The 25940-nt window shown below is 39.0% G+C and overlaps 1 protein-coding gene across 2 annotated transcripts in view; it reads right to left on the bottom strand.

Moving 5' to 3' along the window:
• Nucleotides 1–25940, bottom strand: part of LOC136875697 (leukocyte elastase inhibitor) — a 133677-nt gene that overhangs the window by 3432 nt on the left and 104305 nt on the right. For both annotated transcript variants that reach the window (XM_067149258.2, XM_067149256.2), the window contains 3 exons: nucleotides 17209–17394; nucleotides 7392–7533; nucleotides 5972–6126 (listed from right to left, as the gene is read on the bottom strand). In XM_067149258.2, the coding sequence (XP_067005359.2) occupies nucleotides 5999–6126; nucleotides 7392–7533; nucleotides 17209–17394 (456 nt within the window). In that variant the 3' untranslated portion in view covers nucleotides 5972–5998. The remainder of the gene's footprint in view (nucleotides 1–5971; nucleotides 6127–7391; nucleotides 7534–17208; nucleotides 17395–25940) is intronic.

Here is a 25940-nt window from a genome sequence, read left to right on the forward strand (position 1 = left end):
ACGACTTATTTCCCGACTTTGAATATCGATTTTCATTACGATAGGACCACTAATAACATAAATATTTGAGAATTAAATTTTAGGCCTTCCCCTGAACTACCATTTCATACAGCGTGAATACAATTATTTGTGGGTTAGATATTATCAACTTATTATTCCGATTTTGCATACCGTTTTTCATTAAGATACGACCACTAATAACATAAATATTTGAGAATTAAATGTTAGGAATTCCCCTAAACTACCGTGCTTTTCTACGAGAGAATATATAACATCCACATTCTAAAGGTAAATCTGACGAAGCCATTTTTATTTTTCGTGTTCGTGAAATATAATTCACTGTAGCAGTATGAGTTTAAAATTAATAAAAAGGTGAACATTGCCTGGTAAAGCATGGCCTTCAGTGAAGAGAAACGTAGTTCGTTACGGTATATTAGTGCTGCCATTTGTGAGATAGGTCGTGAATTATTTGGAAGTGTATGGTCTTGTAACACGGCCGGCAACCTGGCAGCTGCTATGCCCTACACCTTCTGTACCAAGGAAAAAAAATACAGACAGAAGTCAAAAAGCCATAGTTTTGACTTCCCCACAACACATAAGAGAACGAAGAGCAAAGAAAATGGCGAAAATGAACCCGAAAGCGAAAAATGGATCCGCACGAAACACTGACGATAGCAGGTGTGGATATTATGATGGACTCTTCAGCGAAGACCACGACGGGCAAATCTGGATGTGTTGTGTGAAGTGCACTGTGTGGGGTCATGAGAAATGTGCAAATTCACATGGTGTAAAAGATTTTGTATGTGAAAAGTGTTCATAAACAGAATTTTCCATATACGGCCATCTTATAAGACTGTCTTCTAATACGGCCGTTTTGCAATGATCCTAAATAAGTTCAAGTAAATTTATCTATAATACAGTTGTTTTGAATTCCTGCATACTAGACATTTAGTAGTTATGTACCTTTCATTTCCACTTTAATTTGTCTTTGTACTCCTTCTCACCTTCGAATAAAATATACGAATATACTTTGGTGGCCGTATTTGAGAACCTGACCCTATGTGAAACGCCCCCTCATTTTAAACAACTTTTGTTATGAACATAATTTCGTTTACTCATCAAATGACGGAGTTACCGACAGACCGACAACGAACTTACCGGTTACTATGGCAACGTCTGTGGCTGCTTGCCGGCTGGGAAATAACGTAATGCCATTTTCGTCACCATTACTGTAAACTCGGGGTTGTTCCTTGCGTAGAAGGCGAGAGAGACGTCAAGCTGCCACTTTGCAGGATGTTTGTGGAATACCGTTGGAGGTTGCACCGGCACTGCGGTATAGGGGTAGCGTGCCTTCGTCTTATCCGGAGGCCCCGGGTTCGATTTCCGGCCAGATCAAGGATTTTTACCTGGATCTGAGGGCTGGTTCGAGGTCCACTCAACCTACGTAATTACAATTGAGGAGCTATCTGAGGGTGAGATGGCGGCCCCGGTTTAGAAAGCCTAGGATAACGGCCGAGAGGATTCTACGTGCTGACTACACGACACCTCGTAATCTGCAGGCCCTCGGGCTGAGCAGCGGTCGTTTGGTATGCCAAGCCCTTCGGGACTGTTGCGCCATGGGGGAGAGGCTTGGATGTTACAATCGTCTGCGAGTAGCACTAAGAGGGCTGTTAATATTTGAACAGTACCGCAGAGTTTAGCCCATTATTTCACACCGTAAGGTGTTTTCTGACATTTGTTATCATTTTTACTGTATTTGTCTTCGAATTTTCTCTTTCGCTTTAATTTTTTGCCTCAGTCTTGCCTCTTTGGTCTTAAGTAATAACAAAGTACAACTAAAGGAGGCAGTGTGAAACAGGACAACTTGGAGAGCGGTAATTCATAGAATCACCGATGGTCGTATTTGACTGAATGAATGACATCATCATCATCATCATCATCATCATCATCATCATCATCATCAAAAACATCATAAGTCATCTTCCGTTTCGGTTGCCTAAGAATTCCTGTGCTTATATTATTCTCCTCTGTTACCGCCTTCTTATACCCGTAACCAATATAATCACAATTTAATGAGAGACATGTCATTTTCCAGTACAACCCCTTGATATGTGCATATTGTCCTGTTCGTCTATCCTTAGTTATAATCCCATTTTCTACTAATTTCAACATTTAAACTGTATTATTTTCTTTCTTAGTTACTCCGGATGTATGCGAGTGCTAATCCAGAAACCTGGACAATTTTTCCTTTGATGGAAAATTCCAAGCTCTTCAGATGTATAACACTTTGGCCCCGGAAAATATCGAAATGTGGAGGCAATTTCAATGATGGTGTAGACCTTCGTTTCGGGGTAATTTGTGGCTAAACGATACGTCTTATTACAAAACAGATGGCACATTCGCCCTTCAATTTAGAGAGATCTACAACTTTGGTCCTATGACATTTTGTCGTATATCGATCCCTTATACGTTAGATAGAGCTGCATTCTCCAATTTTAAATTAATTTCGTACTTTTTGCACGTATATGTTATCGTTTGACACACTTATAAGAGAGATGGAATCGTCAAATTCCGTACGCACATTAACACGACCAGTGGTCATATGTTAGCCAAACTGTATGATTCCAGCTGTCACCCACATTTCATCCTATTCAATGTTTCTAACGCAATCCAACCCAAAAATATAGGAGATACGAGAAAATGTCCTCGGACCAGCGGGGTAGAAAACTTAAAGGGGCGTCTGATGGCGGAATCAATTTCTTGATATAACGTACTGTTTAAAAGCAATAAATCTCGTGATGAAAGTCTGCACTTATAAAGGTTTCCATGGGGAGTTACATAAATAAAGTTGTTGGGGGAGGGGGGTTCCGGTGTCTGGAATTTCGTTTTTTTCCTTGCTAAATTTTCAGATATTTATCCGATTTAGGTCAACACAAGACCATATAAGTGTTTTTTTCATTTCATGTCGGTTTGTCTGTTTCTTCCACCATCATGGCGAAACGGCTCAATAGATCTCTACCAAACTTCATGTTTACAGTATACTCATCCAGAGGAAGATTTAGATAGGCGTAATGATTTAAAAACCACAGAATAAAATTGGGATTTATAAGAACACCACAACATGTTTCCTTTTCCATTTTCTCTTTTACTATTGATTTTCTGTGAAATACGTGGACTCTATGGGAAACGCCCTTTCATATTAAACAACTTCTGTCATGTACATAATTTCGTTTGAGGGGAAATTCCAAGATGTTTAAATGTATAACGTTTTAGCATGAAAAATATGGTAATATGGAGGTAATTTCAATGACGGTGCAGACTTCCGTTTCGGGCTAACTGCTTTCTAAACGGTGTCATTTTAAAAAAAAGGTGGCACAATCGTTTCTCAGTTTGGGGAGAACTTCAACTTTGGTCCCATGACTTATTCTCGTACCTCGATACTTTACACGTTAGCAAAGCGCTGCATTTCTCGATTATAATTAAATCTCTCCAACTCGATTTTGACTGACATTAGGAAATGTTGCCTCTAATTATAATGAAAACTCTCCATCTTTAGTGTGAATGGCAGTTGGCAAAAGCCTGCCGTTATAGCAGAAACTCCCAAATTTCATTGTGAATGGCAGGAGGAAATGTGGCGCGCCATTATCATCAAAATTTCTCCAACGCTCATCTTGTCATTGGAAACAACGTATAGGGACCTCCCCGTTTTGTTTCTTGGATAGCGTTAAGAGACATACAATTTAATATAATCTTACCCACTTCGGGTAAAGTAATTTACGTAGAAATCCGTATACAAGGTAGAACACCGTAGCGAAGCACGGGTACTTATGCTAGTTTGGAAATAAAATGCACCTTGTATTTGAATAGCTGTTTGGCTTACCTTAACGCTAGAACTGCGGACCGTTTTTCTGGAAGACGGTGCACTGTTTCGTCAAGTGCGATCGTCTTTCTGAGAGACGGTATCGTTCTTCCGCCGTAGGTTTATAATTGGTCACCAGATGGCAATAATAAAGGTACCAGCTGAATACTTATACTTTTATCTTCAATATTGAAAGTCTTTGAAACACAAACATCGGTCTGGACAAGTTTATTTAGCTGTAGAAGTGAAAGTACTTTCACATGTTCTTAGAATCAAGATGGCAGCCTGCTTTGTTGACGATTCTGAAATCAAGTGCTCGATTTTCGAATATCTTAGTGACAGTACTGATGGTGACAGTGGTTATTGTTTTAATTCCGACGAGAAAATTATTGGAAGTAATGGGAATTTCCGATGACCGGTATGATGTTCAAGTCGGTGCAGGTTATGTTATTATTGGCAGTACGTCAATATTTGAAGAAACCAGCGAAGGGATAAGTGCGAACTGTTGATATTTTTGTAGATTGTTATAAGGAATTTGATCACAACACAGGAAAGAAGAAAATGACCTAAAGAAAACTAAGATAAGCTGTAGGTTCGAAATTTGTGAAGAGAACTCAAATTCGTTTCGATGAAAATTTGAGTTTTATTTTGCAAACGAAATGAAAAGTGGATAAATGTGGAGGAATACGTAAGAAAATACTTGTTCGTTTTAGAATATCGTGTTTCAGAAATAAATTATCTATCACAAATTCCTTTATTTGAGCAAAATATTTCAACAGTTTCCTTTGTCTAAAAAAATTTTTAATTGCATTTTAGGATAGTTAGAAATTGTGGCAATATTTTTCGTTATTTGTATTATGTTCATTTAGATCAGTCTTTTAGCTTTCTATTGGTATATAATGTGGATTTATGAGGATTAATATGTGATTACAGGCATGATTTTATTTTCATGGTGTATGTTGAGGAAAATACTGTAACTGCAGCATTTGACAGAAAAACCTTGCAGCAGTTCTAGGGTTAAACAACAAGATTTATAAAAGAAATACCATGAATAATTTTTAGTATCAGAAAGAAAAATTTACCATGTTTTATACCTACGTCATTTCAATTCTCAGCTATGGACTCGAAACATGTAGGCCTACCCTACATAACAAGGCTGATAGAAAAATCCAGTCAACAGAAATGAAATTCATCACAACAATGAATCAAAAGACCAGGGAAGACAAGATTGGAAGCAAACAGGAAGGAGGCTGGCATCAAAATATCTGGTGCCGAGTTTTTAGGAAGATGCAGGCTAATGTAGTTTGGATATGAACGAGAACAGCAAGGAATTACTTTGACAGCGAAGTGAAAAGAGAGAGACTAGTACGGAGACCAAGAAATCAATGAGCGAGCTCGATAGCTGCAGTCGCTTAAGTGCGGCCAGTATCCAGTATTCGGGAGATAGTAGGTTCAAACCCCACTGTCGGCAGTCCTGAAAATGGTTTTCCGTGGTTTCCCATTTTCACACCAGGCAAATGCTGGGGCTGTACCTTAATTAAGGCCACGGCCGCTTCCTTCCCACTCCTAGCCCTTTCCTGTCCCATCGTCGCCGTAAGACCTATCTGTGTCGGTGCGACGTAAAACAGCTAGCAAAAAAAAAAATCAATGGATATACACAGTGAAATCGGAGGTCAACAAGAGGAATGGCAAGTGGGTGGATATAGAGGAACAGAAACTACACTTTGACAGAAGAAGCTGTGAGCGTTTGGACACCACACCCGGGAAACTGGAGCTGGAAAATTATGATGATGAGTAGATGGACAGACACGATTAAATTTTCTGTCTACAAATTTCCTATGTAAATCTGAAAAAAGTAAAAAATAACGTAAATGATGTAAAATGATCAAATAGAGATAAACACATTTATATAGACGTAGTAAAAATTGTGCTCATGTTCTGTGAGACGTAAATGGCTTTTGTTACTTAAGACAGTTTCATATTATTAATAGAACGTTCCTATTACTTTTTCTTACGTAATATTTTTCACAGTTGTGACATATTGAGATTATTTTAAGTTGCACCTTGTGTTTGTTCCCCAGGCAATAAACATAACTTCTGCACACTACTTACTGTTCTGGTCGTCTTCTGCCTTCTGTGTTAATTGGGTTGCACGACTCGTCCAATTACGAGGTTGACGTGATAAAAACTGTCCCTGATCACGAACGTAAACGGACGGTCTGCCTTGAATTCTGGAGGTGAACCCTTGATCGGAACAGGATCCGTGCCTGAGCGAGAAAAGGACATTTATTATTATTCAAACAATCACCACTGATCTGTCGCCCAGGGGTCAGATTCCCTATCACTTGTTTATCAAATTTTCTCTTAAATGATATCAAAGAACGTTAATTAATCCAACATATAATTCATCTTCCCATACTCGAGTATTTCTTTGTTCTCTCAAATTCCAATTTTACCCTCATCTAGCGATCTTTTCTGCTTTCAGTCACTTCCCTCAAACCTATTCGTCTACCGAAAATTCATTGCAAGCCCTCTGTCCACGAACAGCTCGGACCATCCCACTTAGTCTAGTTATTCTTCCCGTTACTCCCAAGTCTTCCCAGCCCAACGTTTGCAATAGTTTCGTACCACTACTCTTTTGTCAGAAATTACCAATAATATATCGTGCTACATTCATTTCGATTTTCCAGTACTCAAAGCAATATGGTGAATAACCCACATACTCTAATTGGGATTTTACCACAGACTTATAAGTCCTCTCCTTTATATCCTTACCAAAACTCCTATGTACTCTCGTAACCATATGGAAAGATCTGTAACCTTTATTTGCAGGACCTACAATCTCGCTTATGTGATTACCCCAATGAAAAGCTTTCCTTGTATGAACACCTAGGTACTTACAGTGTTGCTACCACCCATTCTCCACAGTGATTAAAACAGAGGTTCGACTCGTTGGCTGAATGGTCAGCGTAATGGCCTTCGGTTCAGAGGGTCCTGGGTTCGATTCCCGGCCGGGTCGGGGATTTTAACCTTCATTGGTTAATTCCAGTGGCCCGGGGGCTGGGTGTTTGTGCTGTCCCCAACATCCCTGCAACTCACACACCACACATAACACTATCCTCCACCACAATAACACGCAGTTACCTACACATGGCAGATGCCGCCAGCCCTCGTCGGAGGTTCTGTCTTACAAGGGCTGCACTCGGCTGGAAATAGCCACACGAAATTATATTATTAAAACAGAGGACTTTTTTCTCTTGATGAAACTTACAACTTGACTCTTAACCCTGTTTACCATCTCCGAAATTTAGTGGATTAAAAAAAGAAAGAAAACTACGATAAATTCAATTAATGTGGTGTATACTGCAGGCAGTGCAAATGGTTTATTAGTATGAGGGCTTTCCACGGAACTGTTCATATTATATTCCTAACGTTACCTTTTTACTCTAATTCTTAATATACACAAAATGAAATCCAGGTAGTAAGAGACGCCCCTTCTTGTTAATGACATAATTGATTTTATTTTTCTTACTTGTAGCAGCAGAGGCTTCCTCCTCTATTCCTTTTTCCGTGACCTCGACGACAGTTTTCTGGAAGACGTTGTTAAGGAAGACAGTCCTGTTAGTCATTGCTGATAAATCGGCTTCCTCCTTGAACAAGTCGGTTATGCCAAGCTGAAATAAATATAGAAAGAAAAGGAGATAAAACATGTTAGCACGTCGTGATTCTCCAAAAACGGAATCTAACACAATGGGTTGCAAACTCAGCACGTACAGGACGTAAATGCTGACGCCACAACTTGGTCCGCCTTTGGGTGGACAGGTTTAATTTAGATCAGGTGTCGGTGTGGTTGATTGAAATGTGTTTTAATATCAACAATCTCCTATTCTTTCTTAATCCGTTTATCCTCCAGGGTTGGTTTTCCCTGGGACTGAGCTAGGGATCTCACCTCTACCGCGTCAAGGACAGTGTACTGGAGCGTGAGACTTTGGATTTGGAGAATACAACTGGGGAGGAAAACCAATACCTCACCCAAGCAACCTCGCCTGCTATGCTGAATAGGGGCCTTGTTGGGGATGGGAAAGGCGGAGATGATAGAAAAGGAAGAAGAAAGGAAGCGGCCGTGGACTCATGTTAGGTACCATCCCGGCATTTGCCTGGAGGAGGAGTGGGAAACCACAGAAAACACCTTCGAGTGTCTACGGATAAGCCGAAACATTTGTTCGCTTATTTTGAACCCTCTTTCACCAAGAAAAGTTTCTGGCAAAACTGCTTGTTACACTTGGTGGGTTCCCTCGTCAGTTCAGGCCATGAACATCTCTGGGCATTGGAGGATTGGGAGTTGAAGGCCTTCACTATTCGTACTCGCGGAACTGAGAGTGTCAAAATGGTTACCTGTGTATCCGGCTGCCATTACAGCTAGAATTAACCTGGAGATGATTTTATACAGTACGATGAGGCACAATGTTATGACGAAGCTGTTCAATAGTGTGCCACAGGTATGATCTAGCAGAGCTTTTAAAACAATGCTATAATCATTTTTGTAAAATCTTATGCTTACAAATATGAATAATACTGCATCATTAGTTTAGTATCTCGCGCTCGTGAAATTTTAACACGAATTATTTACAGAATAATGGAGAGAGACTTTGAAGCCACGTTGGGAGAAGATTAGTTTCGTTCCAGAAGACATGCCCGAACACTTGAAGTAATACTGACTGTATAGTCTCTATAGTTAAATGTAACAAAGGTTTTTCAGTCTGTCACACACACAGCAAATACAATGTAAATTAAAACACTATAAACATATCTGTAAAATACACACTAACATACAAAGAATGACATGTTTCGTTCTACAAGAACATCCTCAGATTCTATCAAATCACTTAAAAACGAGCTCATATATGTACAGTATTGTTTACGTAGCGTAAACTTGTCAATGATAGAGAGTTTAGTGATAACATGAAACAGTAATGATAAAAATAAAATATATACAATTATTAATATAATGAAAACTTACGTACTTATCTAGACTGCCGATGTTAAGTCCGTTGTCACTGAACGCTATTTCAGGACTGTGGTCATGGAAAGTTTGGTGAGGTACGCTGTGCATGGAGAGGGGAGGGCAAGAATGGGACGGGCCTTGTATAGCGATGTGGATCTCTCCTTTTGGATGATTGCATCGAGTGTACTGTACAGTGGAGAGGGGAGGGAGAAGTAGGGCGGAGCGCCTGGAGCGCTGTGGAACCTTCCATAAAAGAAAGTCTCTTTAGTCACAATCTCTGGAGAGGAAATCAAAACTCTGAGATTTACTGGTAATATTGTTATTTTATCTGATTCTATAGAAGATATGCTTAATGATATGAACACAGTCTTGGAGAAGGAGCAAAAGTTGAAAATAAACAGATAAAAAATTTAATGGACTGCAGTCCAACGAAATTAGGTGATGCAGGAAATATTAAATAAGTAAATGGATTTTTTAACTAAGTAGGTGAATATTGTTAGCAGAAGTAAGGAGAACGCAAAATAAAGACTAGCTCAATCAAGGAAGGCCCTCCTTAAAAACATTGCTCAATTCAAACATTGATATAGGAATTAGAAAGGCGCTTTTGAATACTTTCATCTGGAGCATGGCATTGTATGGAAGTGAATCATGGACGATAGCTAGTTCAAGAAAGAAGAGAATACAAGTTTCTTAAATGTGGTGTTACGAAAGAATGCTGAAGGTGAGATGGATAGATCGAATCACAAATAAAGAGATACTGAATCGAATTGGTGATATGAAAACGATTTGGTGAAAATGGACTGGAAGAAGAGACAGATTGATAGGGCATAAATCTCAATACACCCAGGACTTGTTCAGTTGGTTTTCGAGGAAAGTGTTGGTGGTACGAACGGTAGGGGTAGACCAAGGTATTAATATGAAAAACAAATTAAAGACTAGATGTAGGATGTAGTAGTTATGTAGAAGTATAAAGGTTAGCACAGGATAGAGTGGCATGTAAGCTGCATCAAACCAGTCTATGGACTGATGATCCAAACAACAACAACAACATTAGTCAGATCTGAAAGCATCGAATTAAGAAATATAAACCCACTTAAATAAAAATTTTAGATCTCAAAATTACATTTCATAACGTTGAATGAATCAAAACTCATTGTGATTCTGACGGTGATGGGGATCAAATATGATACCTAGAAAGAAGGGATATCTACTGTCGGACCAAAATTCAATCCGCAGTGATTATTTATTTTTAGTGCGTTGTTCAGTGGCAAATTTCGGGTTCTAGGCCTTCCCTTATAATCACCTTTTGATAGCAATCTAAAATAGTTGAAACCAAATAAATTGATGGAATGAAAATGCTTTTAAATAAATTACAAACTAAATTAATATTGTAAACTGGCATAAAATATGATAAATTTAAGACATAAAATAAACATCTAAATAATGCTTTTGGGAGTATTTAAAATGAGAGGGCGCGTAAGTCTCTGCTAATACTAACATTAGAGTATTGTTCCAGTGTGTGGAACCCACATGAGGATTACTTGATAAGAGAATTGGAAAAAATACAAAGGAAAGCAGCGCGATTTGTTCTAGCTGGTTTGCGATAAAAGAGTAGTTTAACGAAAATGTTGCAAACTTTGGACTTGAAAGACTTGGGAGTAAGGAGAAGAATTACTCGACTAAGCGGTATGTTCGGAGCTGTCAGTAAAGAAATGGCGTGGAATGACATTAGTAGACGAATAATCTTGAGTGGAGATTGTAAAGGTTCGAAAGATCATAATATGAAGATGAAAATGGAATTCAAGTAGGAAGATTAGGGCAAATATTGATTTATAAGAAAAGGAGTTAGGGATTGGAAAAATATATCGAGAAAAATGTTCTATAAATTTCCGAATGCTTTGAAATCATTTTAGAAAATATTAGGTAACGACCTGGCAGGGAATATTCCACAGAACAAACGCCCAATCCCGACCCGGCCGGGAATCGAACCCGGAACCCTCTGAACTGAAGGCCAGTACGCTGACCATTCAGTCAACGAGTGAGTAAACTCGTGTCCTCATCCCGAGGTGGTGTAGCTCTTTTCAGGCACACCCCCGTTGGAGGTGAGTTGCATATACGGTTTTAACCACATACCAGCCCTCCTGCCATTCTTGAATTTCTGGCCGTACCGGGAATCGAATCCGGGCCCCCGAGGACGGCAGGTAATAGCACTAACCGCTTCGCTACGGAGGCGGACAAGTAAAGGTAATAGTGCAATAATGAAAGTGTTGGCCCAGGATAGGATTGCAAGGCAAACTGAATCAATCTAGTCTTCATAATGACGGCACCAACAACAACAACAACAAGATTATTCTAAACAAGTGATGTGATTAATTCTGTTCTTTACTACTATCGTACATGTAATCGCATAACTTGTATCAAAGGATTGCCAATTAATGTAAGCAACGTCACTCGATAAATATATTGTATATACTGGTGGCCTGTTGCAGCAATAGCTTCGAACAAAGGCTAAAAATGAAAATGATCTAAAGGAAGCGTGAGGAATGTAACGGAAAATATACTAAACTCCGGAAGACCATATATTTGCCTTTACACTTACACTTCCATTGTTCACTTGCACATGGAACTTTTGAACTGTGGCATTTTATAGAATTTTCACAACAAATTATTTTCTAAAGACTTGCATCTATCACATAAAGCTCGGCAATTTTTAGCAGGCAATAAATCTGAAATGTGTCTATGAAGCATTCCCTGAATTTTAAAATAGTAAGGACCTAATTCTGGAATGTGGCTACAGTTGGCGGAGAAGGATACGAAGGACATTGCACTATTAAACCTCCTTACATGGTTTATGAAATCATTATCATGTATTATCATACGTTTAAGTACGCCATTTACTTGAGGTTGTGGAAAAACCAAACCATTGCGGCACCACGAATTAAAATGTCAATTTACCATTTCCGCAGCGAAATGTCATGCTTGGCGCTGCAAACAAATTTTATTCAATAATTCTACACTGAATAATTCTATGTAAGTTTCATAAAAAACGACTTTCGGAAATATAGAATATCCTGAGATTGATTTCTTTCTATTTCTCGCTTATTAGAAAAATCATGGAGAACAACTAACTTTCTGGTGATAACTTGATTTCACAGGGCTATCTCTCGGGCTAACATAATCAGATCTGCATAGACGACTTTCACAGAGCCTTCTATCGGGCTGGCATGGAAAGATCAACGTGATTCAGAATGTCAGGAGCAACTTGAGAAGTCGACAAAAACGTAATCATGCACACGATAATTGATTTTCCCTACAAAGAAGTGCCTATATTATAGTCTCTTAGGCCATTCAGTGTTCAGTCTCCACAATCCTCTTTTTCCAACCTGCTCCGTGGCCTCACATAGTTCCAAAAATCTTACCGTTAAACCATTAAAATGAGAATCTTACCATCGTCACCTGACTATAGTTTTGAGGATCGTGATCTCTGAGGAGGCTATTTAGAAAGGGCTAGGAAAACAACAGATAGGGAATCTGCCACCTGGGCGACTGTCCTAAATGCAGATCAGTAGTGATTGATTGATTGATTGATTGATTGATTGATTGATTGATTGATTGATTGATTGATTGATTGATTGATTGATTGATTGATTGATTGATTGATTGATTGATTGATTTTCGTACTCTGTTTCTCTTGCCCTCCATGGTCGAATATATTATTCTTTTAGGTACCCTATCCTCCTCCACTCATTTAGCATGATCCAAAGAAAAGGTTTATTATCGGCAGTCATGAAAATAGTTTCCTATAGTTTCCTATTTTCACACCTTAATTGAGGCCATGGTCGCTTTCTCCCAACTCCTATCAATTTCCTATCCCATTGCCGCCGTAAGACCTATTATTATTATTATTATTATTATTATTATTATTATTATTATTATTATTATTATTGACACATACATCACAATTGGGAAATATCCCGGCGGCAATGATCTTTTCCAGTAGTGTGATAATGGATTCAAGTTAAAACTTAATTACACAACAACAACAACTAAAACAACAAGAGTAAAACAAGAAATTCCATGGAAAGAAAATATTACAAGGAATACTACTAGTTTAACATTCTGAATCCATCATCATCATCATATAGAAATTCACACGTACCTTAAGTATTTCAAAATTTTACATTACGATTTACAGCTGATTGAGCGATCCAATTACAGTTATATTAGCACTGTAAATGCATCACATTCATGTAAAAATTCACACATACCTTAAATAATTCAGATACTACAATTTACAGTGGATTGAATGTTACATTAAAATATGACACAATCGCATAGAAATTTACACACAATTTGCAGAATGCTGGAGTCTATTCTTGAAGAATCTTACTTGTTTGGGAAAGGGATCTAGGTTAGCTGAAAGTAACGCATTAAAATCATCAATTCCCAGAGTTACAAACGAATATTTACCATAGTTTTCTGCGACTTATCTGTATCGGTGCAACGTGAAGCAAATTGTTAACATAAAAATACTTACGAAATGGTCCCCAAACCGAAGTCGGTTTAGTGCAAGCCTCACTTCTGTCTGTTACTTCCAGTGTTGGGAAAAGTACCAGAAAAAATCTATGGGGGTGAATTACAGTTACCTAATGTTATTGATATTTACATGCCACTAACTACTTTTGACGGTTTTCGGAGACACCCAGGTACCGTAATGTTGTCCCGCAGGAGTTTATTTACATGCCAGTAAATCTACCGACACGAGGCTGACGTATTTGAGTACCTTCAAATAGCACCGGACTGAGTCAGGATAAAACCTGCCAAGTTGGGTTCTGAAGGCCAGTGCTTCAACCGTCTGAGCCACGCAGCCTGGCTGTACAGTTATCTGAGAATTATTTTATTCAGTTAAAATTACATTCTCAAAGAATAATCAGTAAAATAGCAATTACTGTACAGAACGCCAGGCTTAAGGAAATCACTTTTTTCTTTGAATTCGGCTGGAATGATCCCAAAGTTTGCTAAGGAAATGGAATTACACAATATTTTTCGGTTAATTTTTAGCTTTAAGCAGCTATGATCACCAGATAAGACTAAACATGATATGGTTCTCTCAATTTCCTCCTTAACGACTGGCGACTCAAACGTTAAGCAGTACGATCCCCCGACAGTACCCAGATTTATGGCTGTCTACAGTCACCTCTGCTGAGACCAATAGCATGCTCACTTTATCAGTGACGGTCCACGAGGAGTACTTCAAAAGCGTGCCGATTCTGGAGCCCGCTCGCTTGTCAGGTCTCCAGTGTTGCATAGCTGCAAGCAGTTCTATCCAGTCTCGCTGCTCGCTCTCAGTAGCTATATAGTTAAAACGGAGAGTTGACAACGCTGTGTTTCGAGTTGGTAAAATCCTAGCATCCCGCAGTCAACGAATGTAAACAGAGCCGGCCAGCTAGAATTCAAAAGCGTGCGAATCGTGGACGAGGAAATTGCAAGAACTATACCTTGAAACTAAAGGAATATATTTCCCATAAATTTTGAGTCAGTGACCTTTTAGCATTTCAAAAAATTATTTTAAGAATTAGCTCCTTAAATTTCTCATCGTTAAGGTTCAATCTCTTGGTGGAGGCGGGGGGGGGGAGGGGAATAACGTCTTTGCAGTTATTGAAAAGACACCTTACAGGAGCCGTTAAAAGGAATATCTCTGTTTAATAATAAAGTTAATCTCCAGCAGCGACGAATATTGCAAAGTCTGATGTCTTTGGAAGTTCTAAAAATATTTTTTTTATAACATGTAATATCGGACCATTTATATTGGAATTGTGAATTTACTCATTCAGGACAAATATTTCGGCTTCCTTACGGGAATCAATATCTATATCATCTGATAGCCTAGTAGACATCAGTTTTTGTACTTCCTCCTAAAACAAAATTCACAATAATAATCATAGTGCACTGGCACTGTCTGTGGCTCGAAGTACCCTACGCATTAGCCATGCGTCTCGGTAGGTGTGCCAAATTATCGACTGATGAGCTCAAATTGGTACACTGAGGCGAATCACTGGCAATCAAGAATGAGTTAGCTGGAAAATGTATAATGTCCAATAACGGACCATTTATATTGGAATTATGAATTTACTCCTTCAGGAGAAATATTTTAGGTTCCCTATGAGAACCAATACATATATCAAGTACTGGAGAAGTGAGAAAGTACCTTATCCAGCACTGACAAAGACACTAGTTCTACTGAATTAGAATTGAAACAGTTATCTGAAAAACAGAACAATTTAAAGCTAATATTGACGGAGAGATCACTTCTTTACTAGATATTACCGTTATTTAACGTTAAGAATTTAATTCTTCAGGTTCCGTATTGAATCAAAATTCACAATAAAGAAAGAAAAAGATAATATCCACCTTTTCAATACTATATACTATGTGAAAATTTTACATTTTTGTTAAATCATCAGTCATCACGATTTTTGTACATCTGGTACCGGTTTCGACAAGATTCCATGTCATCATCAGCCAAGAACAAATTACACAGAGACAAAATACATTGATCATGACTCCCATAGTAATATCACAATAATAGTTCGAGAAATATACATGATAAAGCTAAAATTATATTTATATATACAAGCTGATTGTCAGTGAGATAAAAAAGGTTGTTTTTCTATAGAGTGTACACCTTAGTATTACTAATTAAAAGAATGACTAGTTAAAAGAAATTAATTCTACTTGTAGCAAAAAACAATTATCAGCTTTCGATCTATGTTACTTCTATCTGTTGAACAGTCGGATTCATTTTATAAGGCTTTATGGCGATGTTTGACATATTAAAAGAAGTGAACAAACACTTAGTCAGAGTGTTCCATATGAATAAGTGCACATTAAAAAGTAAAATTATTCTAATGAGGCTGCAACTTGGACTTAACAAATGAAGAATTTTAATGTATTGTCCAATGTAACCAATGGATTAGTTGTCACTGCAAGTTGATATTGGCAAGCAAAATGTCCATTGGAAAGTTCTATATATCGGTTTGTACTCTGATATGTTTGTTTATATCGTATTAAGGAGTAGGTTGAACATAGTAAAGTAGCCCAGGTTCTTGTTGAATTGGTACTTGAAGAAAGGCTCTTATGATGCGAGTTGTAAATACATAAGTTGATCTAGAAAGGTCCTGAACCAAGACGGAACCTATAAGAAATGAGACGCGATTTAGAATTACGTAAACCCGGAAAAAATATATTATTAAAGGAAAAAGGAATAGAAGACTCACCTCAGGTGCCAAGTTGATAGCAGATGTAACGGGGAGGAACTGACAGACTAAATGTCGAGGGACGGACTTTGGAGGGGATGGGGAGGGGTGGAGTTTCTAAGTGAGAGGAAGGGGAAGCCCGGTAGAGGCGGGGCTATAATCGGGTCGGCGCGGACGGCGGTAGGGGTAATATGTAAGTGTGTTATGTATAGTTTTGAAGATTGATTTACAACTCGCATCATAAGAGCCTTTCTTCAAGTACCAATTCAACAAGAACCTGGGCTACTTTACTATGTTCAACCTACTCCTTAATACGATACACACAAACATATCAGAGTACAAACCGATATATAGAACTTTCCAATGGACATTTTGCTTGTCAATATCAACTTGCAGTGACAACTAATCTATTGGTTACATTGGACAATACATTAAAATTCTTCATTTGTTAAGTCCAAGTTGCAGCCCCATTAGAATAATTTTACTTTTTAATGTGCACTTATTCATATGGAACACTCTGACTAAGTGTTTGTTCACTTCTTTTAATATGTCAAACATCGCCATAAAGCCTTATAAAATGAATCCGACTGTTCAACAGATAGAAGTAACATAGATCGAAAGCTGACAATTGTTTTTTTGCTACAAGTAGAATTAATTTCTTTTAACTAGTCATTCTTTTAATTAGTAATACTAAGGTGTACACCCTATAGAAAAACAACCATTTTTATCTCACTGACAATCAGCTTGTATATATAAATATCATTTTAGCTTTATCATGTATATTTCTCGAACTATTATTGTGATATTACTATGGGCGTCATGATCAATGTATTTTGTCTTTGTGTAATTTGTTCTTGGCTGATGATGACATGGAATCTTGTCGAAACCGGTACTAAATGTACAAAAAACGTGATGATTTAACAAAAACGTAAAATTTTCACGTAATTATAGTATTGAAAAGGTGGATATTATCTTTTTCTTTCTTTATTGTAGATATTACCGTTGTTATCAACTGTGTGCTTACTATATTAGCTTTGCTACACCTTAGCAATAACCTTAAAAAAAGGATTAAATACTTTTTTATTTACCTTATTCAGAGCAGATATCAGGTTCAGGGAACCCTCAATCTTAAACCGTGGCAAGGAGATATTCACTTCACAAAAAGCCATGTTGGCTATAAGCTGTGAGAGGTTCCCTGCAGCCACAAAAGATTCTACGCAGGACAAACTTTCACCTTCGTAAGGCAATAAGATCAGCATACTCGTCGTCTGGTCCTGGAAATAAGAAAGGTAATACAAATTAAAATCCATAAAGTGAAATAGTTATAAACAAGATGATGTTCCTTGAAAACCTACGTATCGTACTTAATTCCATACTATGACAAACGTGATTTATTTTCAGACTCAGAAGTAGACGTAAAATTACACTTCACGGTACAGTAATGATATTCCGGGCACTTTTATTAGAAATCGTCTAGGATTGATTGAAAAACGCGGACAGTCAGAGAGACTATGAATCAGAGAACACATAATTTTGTTGAACTGTTCCTACGCCTGGTCACAGAATTGTGGTTCCCTACTCATCTACATCAAAAATGGCGTTTTTACATTTGAGGTTCAAGTAATCTGCCACCATCACCATGTTTAATATTGTCTAGGTTAATCAATTGCCAACAGACAAAAATATCGCATGCATCACAGCGTCTCATAAAGTTCTTAATGTTACTTCTGGTTGTTACTTCCGATCCTACTACTACAGAGGAAACCAACTGAAGCCTAACCCATCTAAAGCTCAGGTATGTGCTTTCTATTTAAAGAACAGACAGCGTCAAGGAAATTGTAGGTAGTATGGAAAGATACTCAACTAGATCACTGCCCAACACCTAAATATCAAGGTGTACCCTTCGATCGTACTCTCACCTACAAACAATACTGCATGAACATCAAGCAGAAAGTGTCAGCTGGAAACAACATTCTTCGCAAGTTGTCTGGAACCAATTGGGGTACACATCCAAAGAGGTTGAGAACTACAGCCCTGGCTCTGTGTTATTCCGCTGCAGAGTACGCTTGCCCTGCTTAGTATAGATCCAGTAATGCTAAACAAGTTGACATTTCTCTAAATGAAACATGTCGACTTTCACTGGCTGTTTGAGACCAACACTACGACATAGAATCTACTGCTTGGCTGGAATTTCCCCACCAGATATTAGAAGAGAAGTTGCATCCATGAATGAGAGAACTAAAGCACTTGCCTCATATGCACACCCATTGTATGGATATGAAACTGCCCACCGAAGATTGAGGTCTAGAAGGAGTTTCCTGAATACAACCGAAGATCTAAACGAATCTGCTCAATCCACAAGGTTGACATTATGGAGAACTAGAAATCCTCAACTTGCTGGTTGGATGCTACCTATTGAACATCTCCCTCCAGGACACGAGGAACATTGGTCTACTTGGAAATCGTTGAACAGGCTTCGCACTGGGGTTGGTAGATCAAGAATCAATATGGTAAATTGGGGCTTTCCTGGCACATCCAGGCAATGTGAATGTGGTGAAGACCGAACCGCAACCCATTTCATGAACTGTAGTAAGTGTCCTTTAAGTTGCACAATGGAGGACTTGATGGCTGCGACATCTAATGCCCGTGATTTGGCAAAATTCTGGGCAGACACTATTTGATATGTATGTCATTAAGTACCATTATGCCATGTAAAATGTATGCTTCTGATACGAAAAAAATAAATAAAGTTCTTATTACCTTCATTAATCCAGGACCGGAAGGACCATCTTAGGACTCTGGTAGTTCAGTGGACTATTTGCTGCCCCGAATAAAATTAATTTTGATGTTTCTTCATCACAAACCTCCATGTTCACATATTTTTGAGATCAACACACACACACACACACACACACACACACACACACACACACACACACACACACACACACACACACACACACACACACACACACACACACACACACACACAAACACACAGCAAAACAATGCAAAATGCCACTGCATGAGTCAACATCGATTATTAGCGTGGTGACGTGTCAAAATAACATGTTTAATTTAAAATAACTAAATTAGTCAAAGTATGGAATAACAGTTATTCATCCAACAGCCACAGAAACTAATATTTCACGTTACGAGTGGGATGTTCATGGAATTTCGAAACGAGTAACGTAAATTTATCACTACAGTGACTTTTGCGTACAACATTTTACTTCATACAATGGTGCCCATTTTTAGTTCGTTTGGGACACCTGAGGATCACGGCGAACAGTGGTCTAAACACCGATTCTAGCCGGCAATAAATCGTATCATCTTTCTGGGTTCACAAAAGCCGATGAAAATTCATACTCGGGGGTTTTCGAGGTCGCTGATTACGAATCTGTTAACGGATTTTCGATTAACGGAGTAACGGATCCACTACGCGTCCGCTAACTCGCAAAACTGAAGGTAGCCGGACAAAATTTAGTATTCCGCGAATGGATTCATGGTAAATGGCGCTCTACGCCCTCGTTAACTCTTTAATGAAATTATGAACAGGGTTTAGAAAGAAAAACGTATGGACGAGTTTGGCGAGGAAGGTGACCTGAAAAGGAATAAGAATATATTACGTTATATTGAAATGTTGCGATTTTCTAGCGCCATATTACTTATTTTTTATATGCTAAATAGCATATGTTCGGAGCGTGGATCCATGTTGATCGTTTGGCCCTATGTTACTTATTAGTAAGACTACTTACAAGTCATGCCTTGGGTTCACTATCTGTATTTGACATTTCAACGTCCTCTTCTTCTGCTTTGGAAGTCTCTTCATCCGAAGCCTCCTCTTCATCTGTGTCCTCATCGAACACGAGCAAAGCGTGTACTTCAGGGGCCAGTTCACTCCAGTGAATTTCGGCTTTGATGAGGTTCCTTGTAACTACTACGTCCGACGAAAACAGGAGACTGTGTATTAGATCAGTTGTTGTGTCCTTTCTGGAGGTCTTCCTGGTTTGGTGCTTCCGGAAGAACCTGTAATCCTTGTTTCTGGATTCTTGGGTCTCCTCGGACAGCTTTCCGATTCGTAGTAGGGCGTATCTGATCGCCTGAGCACCATGAATTAAGACTTTGTGGACGGTCGGAGGCATAGGATACCAAGTATATGAGGACAGGTACAATTTTGCAGTGTCCAAAGCGTACGCGCTGAAAGCCTCGTCGTTCACAGGATGACCACTGGACAAAACCTAAAACTCAGAGAAGAGCATAAATATCGTGAAGCGAAGGAACAAAGTCCAAACATAGTTGAATTGGGTTTTGTTGTTGTACCTGCAATATAACAGTAAATCTGATGATTTATTCTTCGCTGACTCTGGTTGCTTCCGCTGCCTTTTTCGGATTGCGATAGAACCTTCTTGAGATGTTGCCAGTGTTCGAGGTCCCAGTCCCTTGAATAACCCTGTCAACTTTCAGGCCCAGCTCTTTCCACAAAGCCTCCTGAATAGTAGATTTTCGATCTTTGACCTCTTGCTTTTGTTCATCCGTGGTGTTTCGTAAACTACCTTTAAACAACAAATTCCAATGTAAAGAAATACAGTCAGATCCATGGTATAGAAAGGCTCGGGGAGCGGTAGGCCATGAGTTACAGACAGTGGGTTTTGCGTTTCGGGTAGAGGGTGGGAGGGGGAAATGACACTGATAAGAAAAAGGTAGTGCGGTGTAAATTTTACGGGTTACTTGTAAGCAAATACCGCCAGCAAAAAAAAAGTTGCAAGATGTGGCAGTTGATTTTTGGTGGAAAATCTTTAGCATACTGTATAATATCGATTAAATCAATCAGTAACACATAACTACCTATAACTTAGGTTTCCGGTCCTGAAAACGCCGTAAAATCGGAGTACAGTGAAGTCTGAAATAGGAAGAAGTTAACTGGTTGATTCGGTCTTTTTGGCGCGTGCAGAAGGACGTATCTTTATTAATTTACTCAACAAATACCCTCCAAGAAGGGGTTCTTCAATATACTGGTTGGCCCAATAAATGGTTAATATTTTGCGAGTTTTAAAATTGTCAGGTTTGTGCTTCATTCCCCGCCACTTACACACTTCAAGCACATTATGTAGGGCAGATATGAGGTACCTGGAGTGTCTAGAATGAGTTCCCAAACTTTTTTTCAGCGATTTCTTGACTTCGATTTTATCGATTTTTTGCCGGCCAGAATCGTTGTTTAGACCACTGTGCGGCGTTCGGGCAATGGCTGTGTTGTTGTTTTTATTGTTTATGATTGTTGCTACCTCTGGTGTTCTTAATGGTAGGCTTGGCTGCTACTTTCTTCTTGGTACCTTGACCTTTTCTGTTGGCGCAGTATTCCTCCATTTCATTGATGAACTCTATTTTGCGTTCCTAGGACTATTTCCTCGTCTTTATTTATTTTAGATTATACTAATTTAATTATAAACAATTTTGATCCGTCACGACGCAAATCGTCCATGTTTGATCCATGTGCATTGACGTTTATTTGTTGTGTTGTTCGAATCTTGCCATGGAATACATAAGAGGTGTGTACATAGGGTTAGATTTGAAATAAACAAAAGATAATAAAATGTTATTTGAAGTAACAAACAGTCCACTAAGCTACCAGTGTCGTAAATATGTCCCTCTGGTCCTGTATTAATGAAAGGAACTCGAACTTTATGATAGGCCTATACTTTAATATATGCGATATTTTTCTGTAAGAAATGGATTAACGTCTATAATTTTGACCATAATGGCTGGCCACCAATGGTCCGCATTGACTTAAATCACTATTGTTAGTTAAGGATCTACCTTGTCAATACAATACAATACAATACAATACAATACAATACAATACAATACAATACAATACAGTACAATACAATACAATGCCTAGTTTACTGTCTAACACACAAAGATATACATGGTTCGAGAATGTATGAGTATTTTCTCTTTCAGCTTACAGGTGAAATGAATGCGTATGGTTTTTAGTGCCGGGATGTCCGAAGACATGTTCGGCTCGCCAGGTGTAGGTCTTTTGATTTGACGTCCTTAGGCAACCTGCGCGTTATGATGAGGATAAAATGATGATGAAGACGACACATACACCCAGCCCCCGTACTAGCGAAATTAACCTATTATGGTCAGATTTCCTGACCCTGCCAGGAATCGAACCCGGGACCCCTATAACCAAAGGCCAGCGCGCTAACCTTTTAGATATGGAGTCGGACAGCTTACAGGTTAACATGACTTAAAATATCTTAGACCTTTTAAAATACACTCTAACGTAAAACTGGTCACGAACAATCTCCAATAAAATATATTAAATGGTCATGTTATGTCATCTTTATCATATAAATATCGCGCGAGAGTTCATATATTATGCTGATTTGCAAGTTTCAAATACTTTTGTCGTGTGGCTACTGCGTGACGTAAATATTCCAACCATCCTTCATAGATGCTCGTAATACTGAAAGAAGTGCTCTTATATTTCTTAGAGAGAGGTGTGTTTACTACCTGCCTGTATGGGAAGAAGGGAGTAGAGGGTATGGTTACCACAGAAACGTGGGCGGGTCCACTGCGGTTGCCATGGAGATAAGCCGGTTCGTGTTGCTTAGAGTTGCCAAACCTTTCACTTCTGAGCAGTCCGAATCAGTAGCGGCGAATGAGAATTAAAATTGGGGGCTGGGGGAGGGGTGTCATTAACATGTATTGACAAGAAAAAGTATCTGGATTTGGGAGACATAGCGGGGGGCGGAAGAAATATACACATCAAAACTTTAAAAAAAGCTACAAACTGGTAAGTTTTTTGATGCTCTCTGAGTGAATTTCGACAGAGATATAAAGCTTGATATTTTAACAACTTAAGTGCGGTCATAATAGTTTTTTGGGATTTTGATTCAACGCTATACAATAAAACTTTCACCAAAGGAACAATAGTACAAATGTATTACAATTAAATAGAAGTCCGGCGTGATTACACAATTAAAATAATTTAGTATTTGATTGCACACTACGAAACTAACAGGCACTAAAGGGACTACCAGAGTGACGAATGCGCTCGGCAAAAAATATATACCCCTGCTATCCTTGCTCACAGCACATGCAAAGTGTCTACTACTTGCTGTGACGCTAAACAAACCGGTTAGCCACGAGGAACGATATATTTTGCGTACTTCGGGTAATAATTTTTTTAACAGTTAAAGAAAATAAAGGAAATAATTAGCTAATAAGACAACAGGGCTTGTACAAATTATTTATTTTCATAATTCATACAATTCCTAGTTTCAGCCCCCTAATCTCCGCTACTCGTCTGAATGAACGAACAAGTGAGCGAAAAACGAAGGGAAGGAGAAGAATGCAGGAATGTGACAACACTGTGCAATGATCCTCCCTCCAGCCCTATCCGTCAGAATGCTTCTTTCATTAGTAGGGGTATAGGTGACATGCATACTGTCTCAACACTGTTAGGAAGAACAACATGAGACCTATGAAGGGTGATTTTAATATGAAGGTCATACAGTACCCACACCACAACAGTATTTGAAAATTGCAAATCAGCACAATATAAATTAAGTCTTCACGATATTTATATGACAAAGATATGACATATCACTATTCACGTTTGAACTTCTAATGTATTTTACAAGTTAGTTAGAGTAAGAGGTAGGGATCATGCGCAGGTCTCCCACCATGCTTGGCCGTCGGTGACGTCACCGGAACCCTCAGCGCCTTGTCTTCTGTGGGAGGTAATACACATCTGTGAGCTATTCTGTTTTAGCCATACGTTAGAGATAAGAGAACTTTATTGATATTTTAACCTCAACTCAGAAAAGGAATTTCACTTCCCTCTTACATTAGAGTAATAATAGGAGATCAAAGCAGCGTTTCTGAAGTATTTCGGACTGAATAAAAGGTTGTGTGCGCCTCTGTGGTGTGGTGTTAAGTGTGATTAGCTGCCACCCCAGGAGGCCCGGGTTCGAATCCCGGCTCTGCCACGAAATCTGAACAGTGGTACGAGGGCTGGAACGGGTTCCACTCAGCCTCCGGAGGTCAAATGAGTAGAGGTGGTTTCGATTCCCACCTGAGGCATCCTGGAAGTGGTTTTCCGTGGTTTCCCACTTCTCCTCCAGGCAAATGCCAGGATAGCACCTAACTTAAGGCCGTGGCCGCTTCCTTCCCTCTTCCTTGTATATCTCTTACAATCTTCCCATCCTCCACCAAGGCCCCTGTTCAGCACAGCAGGTGAGGCCGCCTGGGTGAGGTACTGGTCATCCTCCCCAGTTGTATCCCCGACCCAATGTCTCACGCTCCAGGACACTGCCCTTGAGTCGGTAGAGGTGAGATCCCTTGCTGAGTCCGAGGGAAAATCCAACCCGGGAAGGTAAACAGATTAAGAAGAAGAGGATAAAAGGTTGTAACAATGTTATTTTTTTATAAAACTGATCGCAGTGGAATTGATATTCTTATGTTCATTTTCCACCCACGTATGATAACAATAAAAAGGGGCTCTAATTGTTGACACGAACATTAAAGCTTCATCACTCCAAGATGTATGTCCATTGTTACAAACAATATTAGAAAACTATATACACTGTCAACAACAAAAACAGCATATTATTAGGAAACTATAACTGTCCTCAACACAAATAATAAATGTTATCCAAGTGCCAGGAACGGACAAATTCCACGCTAACATTATATAGGCTATATAAATTAATGACATTGTATATAACATTGTTAGCACTGGTTTCATATACTCGTACAACATAATAAACCGCCTTTCATAAAAAAATTTACAGGGATTTTATACACAAAGAATAATGCTGATGTTTTGAAAAAGTATTATCAAACACAGTTATCTATTGTGTCAGTGGAATTTCTCAGTTTTTCTTCTTTCTTTATAGGTATTGTACTAACTGTAACTCGTTCTCTTGAATGCTCTACTTTTGTTTAAAGCGTTCATTCGAATAAAAGAACGGCCTCTCACGAAGCAACTTGCAAATTCATGAATTTTTTGGAATTTCTTCTTCAGGATATCCGTAAGTTTTGTTATGATATTTTTTTCACAACAGGCAAATGCTGGGGCTGTACCTTAATTAAGGCCACGGCCGCTTCCTTCCCACTCCTAGCCCTTTCCTGTCCCATAGTCGCCAAAAGACCTATCTGTGTCGGTGCGACGTAAAACAACTAGCAATAAAAATGTTATGATGTTAGAGCCCTCCTTCTATTCTTTCCCGTAATAAAATTTGAGCTACCGAGCTCGATAGCTGCATTTGCTTAAATGCGGCCAGTATCCAGTATTCGGGAGATAGTAGGTTCGAACCCCACTTCGGTAGCCTTGATGATGGTCTTCCGTGGTTTGCCATTTTAACACCAGACAAACGCTGGGGCTGTACCTTAATTAAGGCCACGGCCGCTTCCTTTCCACTCCTAGCACTTTCCTGTCCCATCGTCGCCATGAGACCTATCTGTGTGACGTAAAGCAACTTGGAAAAAAAAAAATACTCCTTTTCCATCTGCACTACCGTGACGTATCATCTCTCCGCATTTCTCCACATCTCTCCGTAGGCTGCATCAAACTGTCTCTAGACATCTTTGAAATCCAATATCCACCCCTTGTTGTAGGTTGGCTTCCTATAACTACGTAATATCTTTCTATGCCGAGGTTCTTCTTCTTTACCCTAAAAGCTATACAGCCAGTGAATCCGGAAGCAGCTCATCACTATCCTTGCTTTCGCGACTGTCCTCGAGTTGTTCCACTGGCTCTTCATGGGTTTTAACGAACCCTTGCTCATCCCCCGGTAAAGAATTG

The sequence above is a fragment of the Anabrus simplex genome, chromosome 6 (genome assembly GCF_040414725.1).
Source record: "Anabrus simplex isolate iqAnaSimp1 chromosome 6, ASM4041472v1, whole genome shotgun sequence".
NCBI lineage: Eukaryota > Metazoa > Arthropoda > Insecta > Orthoptera > Tettigoniidae > Anabrus > Anabrus simplex.